General features: G+C 31.6%; 2 protein-coding genes across 2 annotated transcripts; both read right to left on the reverse strand.

Moving 5' to 3' along the window:
• Nucleotides 1-3,572: 3,572 nt before the first annotated feature.
• Nucleotides 3,573-5,025, reverse strand: LOC25486192 (probable F-box protein At4g22030). Its single transcript, XM_013607403.3, has one exon. The coding sequence runs from the start codon at nt 4,992-4,994 to the stop codon at nt 3,720-3,722; it is 1,275 nt and encodes a 424-aa protein (XP_013462857.1). The 5' UTR covers nt 4,995-5,025; the 3' UTR covers nt 3,573-3,719.
• A 3,609-nt stretch (nt 5,026-8,634) lies between these two features.
• On the reverse strand, nt 8,635-9,982 carry LOC112419280 (probable F-box protein At4g22030). Its single transcript, XM_039830946.1, is given in 2 exon segments — nt 8,635-9,807; nt 9,898-9,982. Coding segments are annotated over 2 exon segments (1,089 nt in total). The 3' UTR covers nt 8,635-8,803.
• Nucleotides 9,983-13,143: the final 3,161 nt, after the last annotated feature.

The raw sequence follows: 13,143 nt of genomic DNA on the forward strand, positions 1-13,143 counted from the left end.
ATGTATTATTTTATATTTTTTGAAGGAATGTGTATTATTTTATTGTATACTTAATATAAGGTACATGTGATATAATATATATCTATAGGTAAATAACAAAACTACCTTATAAAAAAATTGTTAAAAAAAAAAATTGAAATTCAGATTTTAATTATTTTTTATTTTTAATATTTTAATTTCATCTGATTGTTAATTTTCTAGATTATATAGTATGACAAAACAAATTAGAAGAGATAAAATCAAAGGAGTACCAAATGACATTACATTTGTTTAAAGATAAAATGGGCGGACACTAATATTTTCAAGATAAAATCATACAACATTTGTTTAAAGTTAATCGTAAAGAATAATATTTTTAATTTTCAATTTTATATTAATTTTATAATATATGTTTATAGGAGTATTTGATTTGATTATTTTTTGAAAACTTATATTTTATATGAAAAAATTAGTAAATTATTTCATTATTTATCCTATCATGTTTGTTTCTAATCTAGTCTCTATCTACGATAACATTTTAAAAAACAAGAGCGGTAGGATATTCTAAGGTTCGTGAATATCTTATCATACCATATTGATTCATCGAATAATGGATTTAAATAAGATATCTGATATGTAACTTATCTTATACCGTGACTTTTATCCTTAGCCATAAAAAAATGTGATGCAATTTTATTAACTGACCCCACTACTTACTAACCAACTGCCAATCTCGTATCACGAGGAGTTAGATCGATTTATGAAAATAAATAAATTTAAAAAATAAAAAATATATTTTCTAATGTACAACTTATATGAAAATTTTTAAAAATTATAAGATGTATTCAAAGTTAATATTGTCAAACAAATATAAAAGGTCTAATTTTTACTTCTCAAGTTTTGGTCATCATTGTTTCATAGAGTTAAAATCATTGATTTTCATTGCAAGTAAATTTTTTAGCAATTTAATTTTCAAGGATAATACTAGCCTATAAATGAGGAAATAAATATACTATTTCAAGGATATAATAAAAGATGAGCACCTTGAGGCTTGCGATGAAATGACAAGACTAAAGCAATTTTGGAATTGCAAAGAAAGAAAATATATAATGAAATTGCAAACGTATGTGGATGAGTTTACGATGAAATTGCAAGTGGTGAATTGTTGATAGTGCACAAACAAAATTGCGGATAATTAATCAAAACAATTGAGCAACATTGCAATGAGGAGAACTCATAAACTTGGTTCTGGTTAAGGATTTTTTTTTTTTTTTTAAATTTTCGACAAATTTTTTTTTTTTTTTTTTTTCTGTTGTTAAGGAGAACATTATACCCTATGCCCCCACATTTGTACTTTCACCCTTACAAATCATTTATAATTCCAATTTTATCCTTTTTTTTGACATCAATTCACCCGTACATGACATTATATGTTTCAAACAACTTCTTTAAATATTTTACCGAATAACTATCAAATATGTTTCCGGTTTGTTTTAATTTTAAAAAATTCATATTACCTTTCAAAAAATTCAAACCGGAAAACAACAATAAAGTTATCCATTTGTTGTTGATTCTCGTAAAACTAAGCATGATGTTTCTAGAATTGGTACCTGCGTTCTTTATGATGATTTCCATGTTGATTGTTTACAAACACAATGTTTCTGGAATTCTTTCCAATCATTTTAGAAAACAATTAATAATAAAAAAACATTATTTTTAACAATTTAATAAAAAAAAATTATCGTTTCAGAATTCTTTATAGACGTTTCCCGTAAACGCATAAACACAAACTAGAATCGTTGCAAAATCGTAGAACCGTCGCAAAATTGTGTCAAAATTGCAGCAAAGTTGTACCAAATCCGAACCTGAATCGTGATATGCGTTTTCCGCTAACGACATCTAAACTGCAATCTTTGTTAACCCTATCCTAAACAGAAACACATATCCATGTTTTTGAATGCCATAGGGGATGTTTACGACAGTAAAACGCAAACTAGAAGAATAAAATTAATGATTCTAGAACTCACTTTCGTTGACTTGAAAATCAGTGATTCACTGATTTTTGGGAGAAAGTTTCTATAAGGGATGAATATTGTTGTTGGGGTGCAACCTAAGTTTGTTTTTCGGAAAGGGAGAAGTTGTCTGGTATAGAATTGTTGGGGTAACCAAGTTGCTTGGGCTCCAGTGGCAAGGAGCTCCTTCCAAGGACGTACCCGGAGAATATCGGGTTCGATTCCCAGGGGGAACAACACTTGGCCAGTGCGCATGCCTCTACGCACGAGCCGGATTAGTCGCCCACTTTTGGGGGGTCGGAAACCGGTGCGAAAGCCAAAAAAAACCTGAAACTTTGGGGTGAAGGGCTAGATAGACAAAAAAAAATCTGAAGTAGTTTGAGGGTAAAATGGATAATTTATGTAAAATTTTAGGGTGAGAGTATAATTGTAGGGGTATGGCGTATAATTTCATGTTAAGGATGGTGCAATTAAACTTCGAAACAAGTGTTTAGGCCCAATATATTTGGTTAGAAAAATGTCCAATAGCTACAATTTCATATTAAAAAAACAGAGAAAAAAAATACATAATAACATAGTAGTATAAAAAAAATTGAAAAGTTTGAGAGGACCATTGTCACTTGTTAGTGAGTGTTGGTCTCCCTTTTAGCTACGTCCTTGATTAGATAGTAACAACCTTAATTTTAAGAAAACATATAATCATCTTTAAAAAAAAAAAAACATATAATCAATTTAAATATTCGGGAAATCATAACATTCAGATCTAATAAAACATATAATCAATTTAAGAAAACATATAATCAATTTACGTACACACTGAGGCTTTGTTTGAGAGTTTGGAAGGGGAGGGAAGGGAGGGGAGGGTTTTGGGGGGTTGGAAATATATAGAAAAATGGACAAAAAATTCACATTTTTTGAAAGAACAGGTTTTTTAGAGAATGATAAATTAATACTTATGATTAATATACTTTTAATTTTAAGAATATTATAACAACATAGATTGAATTTGAAAAATTCATATAAACCTTCCATAACCCCCCAAAACCCACCCCCAATACAATTTTTGAGTTCCCCCAAATGAGGGGAATTTTTTATTATAAGTAAAAAATTAACCTCCAAAGCCCTCTCCTCCCAATGTCTTCTATTTCCTCAACTTGCTCCTTCATTTTTTTCCAAAACCCTCCCCTCCCCTCCAAACTCCCAAACAAAGCCTAAAAAAAAATTGAAATTTAGCTTCAAACATTTTAGCGTCAAACCATTTATGATGTTAATAGCATAGTATCTATTTAGCATCCACTAAATCTAACACAAATGTCTCTTTCTTTCTTTTTTTACGCAAATTCATAAACTATGATCGTTAAAGCTAATTATTTCTAATGTCTACTAAATTTGGACGCTAATTTTCCTATCGTTTAAATAGTGTCTATTAATTGTTAAGCTAAAATATTTTTACCCAAATTTTTTAACACTTCTATTTTCACATATTCCTTAATTTTTCCACCATTATTTGTACATTTCCCTCATTCTTACTAAAAAAATCTCAACTTTACTCCGACTCAAGCTAAATTGGGGAAGAAAAGATATATATCATGAATTCTCCTACTCAATTACATTATATATGAAGTTAAAAATTATATACAGAATCAGATCGCTGTAATCTATATTTACATTTGTTTTCTATGTTATGAAAGAATTAAAGAATGTCTATTGTCTTGAAGAAATAATATCTCAGAAGAGCTTGCTGGCAAATTCATCTATTTCGATACTTTCCATGCGACAAGAAGCTGATTTTGAGGCAAGTTCCCTCAGCTCTGTGACACTTCTTCCCAATCGCAAAGCCATTTTCAATTCAAATAGCTCTCCATTTTCTCTTTTCTCTAAATCTTTCTCTCCCAAAGTTGATTCAATTGAAGTTTCTAACAAGTTGAAAAAACCAGCAGAAGCTCTATACATTTCAAAAACCATGCCAACTTGTCCACCATGCTCAAAAGTATTAACAGCAGAAGCCAATGAACCAGTCAATAGAGGAACAAATGCAGCCAAAGAACTATTGCCTACAAATGTAGATCCAATTGCTGCAATTCCTGTGAGTAATGGCCCTGCAATTGCCAAACTCTTGTTTACCTTCAACGCTATGTTTCCAAGTCTGTCATAATCTTCAGAATCTTTTCTCTTGATCACTTCAGCGACTTCCTGCATTTCCATTTCTAATTCTTCACTCCATCCATTGTTCATTTTCCCCATCTTCTTGCTTTGAGTTTTTACCTTTTTGGAAATAGGCCACCAATTAGCAGGTTCAAATTTTGAAGGGTATTTTTCAAGCATTGCTCCCAATAAAGGAAGAGGGTATGCTTTATCAATTGCCAAAACCTTTTCCATTGCATCTTTGACATCTTCCTCGGTAGGATTTCCAATAGCAATTGTAGTTTTGATATGACTTTGAAGTTGCTTGAACAATCTTGTAGCATTTCTTTGTTCCTCTGTGAGTTGAGAGGGTTGGATTTTGTTCATGATAAACAATAATCCAGTGGCAGCAGAGAATAAAAGAGCAGAGGACAGTTTCATAGCCATAAGTGGTGCACCTTCCCCGTTTGTGACAGCTGCAACACCAGACATGGTTGTAGCAGTGAGAGTAATCATATTTATTGAGTTTAATAGAAGATTATTCCAGTTGTTACGTTGTTCGCCAATGTTGTGATGCATTTCTATTCTGTCTGATACAGCTTCCAAGACTGCATAGAGTTGAACTGTAGCATTAGAAATTGTAGAATGCTTTTGTTGTTGATCTTGTAATATTTGTGTGATGTTGTTGTTTTCTAATAATGGAGTATTTTTGTACTGTTTGATTACTTTTAGTTCTTGATCATCAACTTGTTTTCTAGTTTGTATCTTTGACAATGAAATATTTGTGAGTTTTGGGAGATGGATTGAAGCATTAATTACTTTCTTTGAAGATGATGATAAAGAACAAGAAATTGGAACTGAAGTTTGTAATAAAGCCATGATATATATGAATTAATATTATTTGAAGGGTGTTTATATGAAAGGTTTTAGTTGAATGTTAATATGTGTAAGGTGGTATGAATATTTATATATATAGCAAAGAACGAAAGAGAAGGGGTCAGAATGAAACAAAGAAACCCTGATTGACCAGTTTAATTGAAATAGTCTCTGTTCAAAATTCCCAGCCTTGTCCTTAGTTTGGGTCACACTCAACATACGACATAGTAAAATTAAAACCATAATTAAGACTGAACAATAGTACTGCGTTACATGCAAGAAAAACGAAACTACGTAGTAGCTTGGTAATTAGCATATAACAAATTAAAACTATGGACTTTATCTCTTCATTCACCAATTTAATCCTTTTACTTTTAAATTGTCAATATAATCTATGGCTAATGCTCCATTTTAGAAATGTCTTTTATTTTGAAGTGTCTTTCAGTTTGGCCACACCAACATTGTTTTGACTCAACTGGCCATATACCATAAGTCTTAAAATGTTCAACATTTATAATTTCATAAAATTTGAATTTTCAGTTCGTTGCTATATATCTTCTGTTCGGACTTAATTTGCTTAATTAATTTATTATATATCAAATAAAATTTGAAGACCGGGGAAAAATAATATTTGAAATCAATTGAGTATATATTTTTTTTTTGATCAAGCAAAGAAATACTATAAAAGACCTGGAGAGGGCCAGATCCCTTAACAACAAAGAAGCTTACATCAAAACAAAAAGAAGGTGCAAAACATTATATCACGGAGATCTATAACAAGAAAGACTTGTGCAAATCGTGAATGAAATAAACTAACAATGATACTGCTAAAAGAAGAACAACAGAGAAATGGCAGAAGCTACTAGCTTAACAACCATGTTCACAAAGATTTGAACCAACTATTCAGTATATGGCAGGACAGCTTTGGAGGTACCCTTTTGAGCACGGGTCCTCATTCCGGTTGAGTTGAAGCTAGTAGGCTTCACTTTGTTCGCCTGCTTCTTCTGCTTTTTGCAATGGAAACAAGCATGTCAACCTAAAAAGTGCAAAGAGGATACCAACCTAAATTTAAAGCAATCCACTTTCAAATTCAGAACTGTTGTCAAATAAAAAACTATCAACTCACTTGGGTTGATAGTTACATGAGATGATTCAAGTTTCCTTCGACTTAATTAAAGGTTTTGGAGTTTGAAATCCAGCTTTTGTTTTTACATATTTCAGCTTTGGAAATATAACCACGTTGAAACTCCTAAAGCGGTCTTGTAATTACTCCTCACTTGATAGCCGCATGGATATTTGATTTGTTGGTGTGCAAGTTTGAACCCTACGATTATGCACTTCTCCAAATTCTTCATCATTACTAGTATCATTGTCTTGTTCGATTCGTCATGAATGGTACCATTGATTCGAACGTTCATGCTTTTTGATGTATAAGTTAGTTGTGTACTCATGTCTCCTATTAGACATGCGAAGTTGTTTATTATTTCATTGTTTCGTTTCATGTTTATCATGGACTATTGTGTGAACTAATTCAAAACATTTTATATACTATACGGTCTTTCTTCCTCGGGAGGATGTTGATAGTACAATTGATATAATTGATACTCATATTCAATATAGTTGTTGTTGTAACCACGATCATATCCGTCATGACTCTATCTCCTATGGAGAATCTGAAAAGGAAATAACTAAAAAGAAGGTTTTATTTGGCTAGAAAAAGAGGGGTTAGTGGCAAACACAAATACTAAACTATAAAAAAAAAATTATAAATACTCAAAACAATATAAATCGTTGTGATGCTCCAATATCTTAAACACAAGTCCCAACAATGACGCCATTTGATGAGTTGTTTCTATCGAGGCATCAAAAATAAGTATTCAGTTCCCTCAAAAAAAAAGTATTCAGAGTATGAAAGTAGGGTTTGTTTGTACATATAAGTGGGATCTTTGCAGTTAATTAAAATCGAAAACAAAGAGCAGAAAGATAATATTGTAGGAATTTTTCTTCGTTATCTAATGCCCTTCCTAGATCGTCGATTATATATTTCTAAAGTTCAATTATGCTTACACATGTCCCTCATCATTTGTTTCCATGCCTTGCAAACAACGCAAGATCTGTTATACATATTAACTTATGATGTCTCGTTCAGTTAATCGGTTCAATGACATTAAGATCATACATCGAATGTGAGTGCAAATTAGCCCTATGCCGAGCAACTAGCATTCACAAATGAAATTATTTTAGATCCCGTAAATAAAAAGTCGACGTCTCGCACTTTCTAAATCAAAATATTATTTTTGGATTGCACGCCAGAGAAAAACATTAAGAACAAAAATAAAATAGAGATTATTATATTCTATATAACTAGCCAGATCAAGTATCTACATCAGAACCATAACAATTAGACTTAATCTCAATAATAGAGATGATTGAAGAAAAGAGATTTAATGTTGAAGTTGATTCCTCCATCTCCTTTGCCTTGGCTTTCTCCTTCCATATGTGTGTGTGTGTTTCTGAGCTTTTTTAAGAATGCCAATATATATCAAAATATAGATATGAGCCCTTTTTTATAAATTATGACAATTGACAAGTGAGAATTTTCTCCACGAGCCAAAATTCGCTCAGCGGATTGAACTTTCTTCAGGGTTAAGCCTTTTTCGGCTCAGAAAATGCCTTTTAAGTAGCCTTAGATTTGCCTAGCGGATTCTTGCTTGCCGAACAGGTTTGAATGGATTCAAAATAGTGAAAAATCTAGGACTTTCTGCTTGGACTCACTTCTAGATCGCTTTGGCTCGCGTAGTGGAATTGCTTAAACTTGTAATTTTTGCTCTTTTCCTTCTCCTTCGCAATAGAACTCAAAAGACCTAAAAAAAAAAAGGAAAACAAGTAAAAGTAGCTTATCCAGCATAAAAGGTATAAGAACATAGTATTTACATGAAATTGAAATTTTTTTCTTGAGATTACTTGCAAAACAAGTTAATAATTGTCATGAATAAACATGTAATTTAATAGAAAATTGGTACTTATCTGGGCAAAATGGTACATATTTTGAAAATTTTGTCCTGATGACATTATGACACTGCATACATGTACTACATACTTGACAGTATTGTAGCAAAGTCTTAATTTGTATTCATATCCACTCATGTATCGTGTGAAAGGAGGATCTATCGGTTGAAATATATTTGTGTTGTATTTGTGCTTGTGACACTCGCGACAAAATAGCAAAGCTTTTTCTGGAGTGCTTTGATAGGTGGCGGCCAAGGGGTGCATGGTGTCAACATGGTTGGAATGTCTTGGCTTATCATGTAGTACATTTGCACTTATTATGGAATTATATCTTATTGTTTAAAAGAAAAATTGTTTTCAATACTCTCAATCAATCAAAGAATAGTTTTACTTATGTCTTTCCTAAATTTAGTAGTTCTCAAAATCTCCAAAAATTCATACATTGCACTATTTGGAAGAACTAAAGACCACACAGTTAAGGGACATAGTTCATTCATTTGGCATAACCACTTGACGAAAAAGAAATCACTATTGAGAACTATTAGTTGAATCATCGCCTAACTTTTAACTTCGATAACAAGAGACTAAATGAAGCAAAATAAGGAAAAGAATATAGTTATTATGAATTCTCCTACTCAATTAGAGGATGAAGTTTGAAATTATATTTGCAAAATCAGATCTCTGTTGGCTATCTTTACATTTGCTTTCTATGTCAAAGTACTAACAATGAATATACATAAAATAATGTGAATTAGGATCTATACATGAAAGAACAAAATAATGTGTTAATATTGAAGATTATCTCAGAATAGCTTGCTGGAAAATTCATCTATGTCAACACCTTCGATGCGACAAGAAGCTGATTTTGTGGCACGTTCCCTCAGCTCTGATACATTTCTTCCCAATTGCAAAGCCATTTTCATTTCAAATAGCTCTCCATTTTCTCTTTTCTCTAAATCTTTCTCTCCCAAAGTTGATTCAATTGAAGTTTCTAACAAGTTGAAAAACCACCAGAAGCTCTACATTTCAAAAACCATGCCAACTTGTCCACCATGCTCAAAAGTATTAACTGCAGAAGCCAATGAACCAGCCAATAGAGGAACAAAGGCAGCCAAAGAGCCATTGCCTATAAATGTAGATCCAATAGCGGCAATTCCTGTGAGTAATGGCCCTGCAATTGCTAAACTCTTGTCTACCTTCAAAGCTATGTTTCCAAGCCTGTTATAATCTTCAGCATCTTTTCTCTTTATCACTTCAACAACTTCCTGCATTTCCATTTCTAATTCTTTACTCCATCCGTTGTTCATTTTCCCTATTTTCTTGCTTTGTGTTTTTCCTTTTTTGGAAGGCCACCAATTAGCAGGAACAAATTTAGCAGGGTAATTTTCAAGCATTGCTCCCAATAAAGGAAGTGGGTGTGCTTTATCATGTGCCAAAACTTTTTCAATAGCTTCTTTGACATCTTCTTTAGTAGAATTTCCAAGAGCAATTTTTGTTTGGATTTGACTTTGAAGTTGCTTGAACAATCTTGTAGTGTTTCATTGCTCCTCGGCCAATTGAGAAGGTTGGATTTTGTTCATGATAAGCAACAATCCGGTGGCTGCAGAAAACAAAAGAGCAGAAGATAACTTCAAAGCCAAAAGTGATGAATCTGAGCAAGTAGTGGGAACAGTAGCAGCAAGACCAGACATGGTTGTAGCAGTGAGAGTAATCATGTTGATGGAATTCAAGAGAAGAGTGTTCCAATTGTTACGTAGTTCACAAATGTTGTGATGCATTTCAATTCTGTCAGAAACAACTTCCAAGACTGCATATTATTCCTTTCTAATTGATCTTTGAATCCATTAAATTCCTCAATTAGTTGTCTTGTTTTTGATAATTGAGAAATTAGACAAACTTGGGAGTTTTGGAAGATGGATAACAGCATTAACTGTCCTCAAAGAAGATAAATTAGCTGCTGCTGAGAATTGTATACTAACCATGTATTGATGAGAGATTATTTTTCAAATGAAGAGAGTTTATGAAAAATAATGAATGGGAGTGGATGATATATTATATATATAATTGACCATAGAGCAAGGGAAGAGAATGGATCAGAAAATGTGGGAAGAAGTCATACGTAACCGTAAGAGTAGACTTGGCCTCATAATTGACTTCCTCAACAAGCTTGGTTGCATTGGTTTGTTTCAACATTGAACAGAGAGGCCACGAAGTAGTAACGCCAACAAACTGCTCCTTCCCACTTGGATTTCTTTTATGCATCATACTTGAATTTTATTTACATCACTTATATTTGTACACCCTCAACAAAAATTACATCTGTTCAAAATCTCGTTACTCATATCACATCACAAACTTATCAAAAGAGGATTGCTATACATAGCGATAAAATCATCAAGAAGAGATCACGAACAATTTGCAACCGTTAGATCAGGCAATTTCTAGGAAAACATGGGCGGGAAAAACTAAAAGGGGTTATTGCAGCAATTACTTTCTCACATAGTGATTTTATCGTGACCAAACAATTCGGGAGAACTAGCATTTCTCCTTATCAAAATTATCACATTAGTCTCTTTACTTCTTTCTCTTATAGATTGAAGTTCGGATGTCTAAGAATCATTTTCCTTTTATTTATTAAACAATAGAGGAGTCAATTTTTCTTTTATTATAAAAGTAATGTTATTCATTCAAATTGAAATAGTATATCATAAATAAACATGGATGTAACATCCCTAAAAAAAAAAATCTGCGAACAAATCAAAGTAATAGAAATATTCATGCCTATGAATCTACAATATTGACGATATAATCATTTATTGAAGTTTATATGTCAATATCAACCAAACTAACATCGTACCATGACACAACATCAAACAACATCGCACCAAGATGACCACCTTATCAATGTTACGCTGAAGTGGCGAAATCACCAAAAGACACCAAAAAAAATTATAGTTTATGTGAAAACTACTTATTTAGAACAAGGAAGAAAAAATATATAGATGAGTGATTTCAGACAAAAAAAAATATATACAAGATCACCCCATTTCCAGTGAACGAAGAAAGAGAAAATTTAGAGAGAAGATGAAATTTATCTCTCTAAAAAATTAGGGTCGGTTGTTTCCTTTTATTTTTAATTTAATTAGGGCATAATATTTTATCATGACAACGAATGTAGAGGTGAATAATGTTCGAATTTGACAAGGAGTGGTGTTTGCATTTACTCGACGTATTGAACTAGCTCAAGTGGAGAAAACTTCTGGTAAATCAAAAGAGGTATGAATAAGTTTTTGATACTTATAAAGTGGTGTTTGCATTTTGATTCAAGTCTGTCTGATATTTTTTTTAAAAATTTTGGTCCTCCAAATATTTTCCATCAACACTTTTGTTTTCTAATTTTATGTCAGGTCATGTCACATGTATACTTTTCATATTTTTGAATGAGTTTTTTAAAGAATGTTTGGAATTATAAGAATCTTTTTCAAAAGAATTAGTTTTTTTTAACAAAACATGAATTAAATAAGAGTTTTTAAGTGTCAAAAACAAAATAATTTAAATACTCAATAATTTTTTAAGAGAGAATTCTTTAATGAACTGAATATGATTGAAAAAAAAAATCAAAATTCTAAATAATACACATGAGTAAACTTAAAAGCAGGGTTCAATGACTAAAAATATTTTAAGGACCAAATATTGAAGAAAACTTTTAGATAGATTAAAGGCAAAATTTGAAAATTTTAAAGAAACTAAAACTTATTTAACCCATAAGAAAAATATATCATAACATAATCATTCATTTAAAAAAACATTAACTATTTTATGAAGAAAAAAAAAATCATAAATATATGATACAAGAGAAAAAAGGATTCTAGATTTTTTTTTTTTTCTTTCAAATTTTGTTTAGTTTGGTTTTTTTTCAACAAAATTTTTATTTAAAAAAATGAGTAAATGGTCACTTTGGTCCCTGACTCTGCATTTCGCGGTCACAAATGTCCCTGAGTCAAGATTAAATACAAAGTAGTCCCTGAATGTGCACTTCTGTTATCAGTTTAGTCATGTTAAAAAACTTATGTTAACTGATGAGGCGGCGTGCATGAGATGTCACACGGACTAAGTGAAAGAAGAAATTAGTCACTTTGATCCCTGAATCTCAAATCCCTAAATCTCTAAATCCCGAATTTAATCCTCAAATTCTTAAATCTCTAAATCTCATCTAATTTCCTCTTTGTTCAATATCAATTTCATTTTTGAGCTGTTGTTAATCAGTGGAGATTTGTGGTAAGAAATGAACATAGTAAACTCCAAATCTTTTGTGTTGTCAATCAAAAGAGTTTAGTTTATATGGTGTCGATTATTATAATTAATAGTATGTCTCATGTCAAATGTGATTTTAGTAAAAAAATCTATGCATGTTTCGTAACCGTCAAACAATTGAGTATGCCTCCAAACTTTGGCTTAACTAAACATGATCAAAATAGCTTCAACCATATCTTAGTTTGTACTAAAACACATTTATCAAACATGCATGTAAAAACGTACTAATTAGCTTCAGTGCATTTTCACTATAGAATGAGAGAAAGATTATACTTTTTGGAATTGATGAGTAAAATGTGGTGATTTCTAATAAACATTAGAATTTAGTACAGTCCATATAATTAACAACAACAAAAAAAAATTCATTTTGAACAAAAGAGGGAATTAGATGAAATTTAGGGATTTTATGATTAAATTCGGGATTTAGGAATTTGAGATTCAATTTCGGAATATTGATTTTCAATTTAGGGACCAAACGACTATTTTCCACTTTCAGTTTAATCTTTGTGACACCTCATGTACACCACCTCGTAAGTTAATAGAAGTTTTTAACATCAGAGACTAAACCGATTACACATTCAGAGACTACTTTGTATTTAATCCTGAGTCAATGACCTTTGTGACAGTGAGATGCGAGTCATGGACCAAATTGATCATTTGCTAAAAAAAAATCATGGGCTCAAACTCGTCACAGACACACAGGTCTATGAAAGTATTTACAAGTCTATCTGAAACTACCCGAGTCTGAATCTACACGAGTTTGACAGCCATAGTCTAGCATTTATATTTTTGTCTCTTCTAAGCCAAATATTGTTAACAATATATGATA

Source organism: Medicago truncatula, chromosome 2 (assembly GCF_003473485.1).
Source record: "Medicago truncatula cultivar Jemalong A17 chromosome 2, MtrunA17r5.0-ANR, whole genome shotgun sequence".
In the NCBI taxonomy this organism is placed as follows: Eukaryota; Viridiplantae; Streptophyta; class Magnoliopsida; order Fabales; family Fabaceae; genus Medicago; species Medicago truncatula.

What these genes read in the sequence shown, in the direction of transcription:
- LOC25486192 (XM_013607403.3), bottom strand. Translation starts at nt 4,994, where the DNA reads ATGGCTTTATTACAAACTTCAGTTCCAATTTCTTGTTCTTTATCATCA.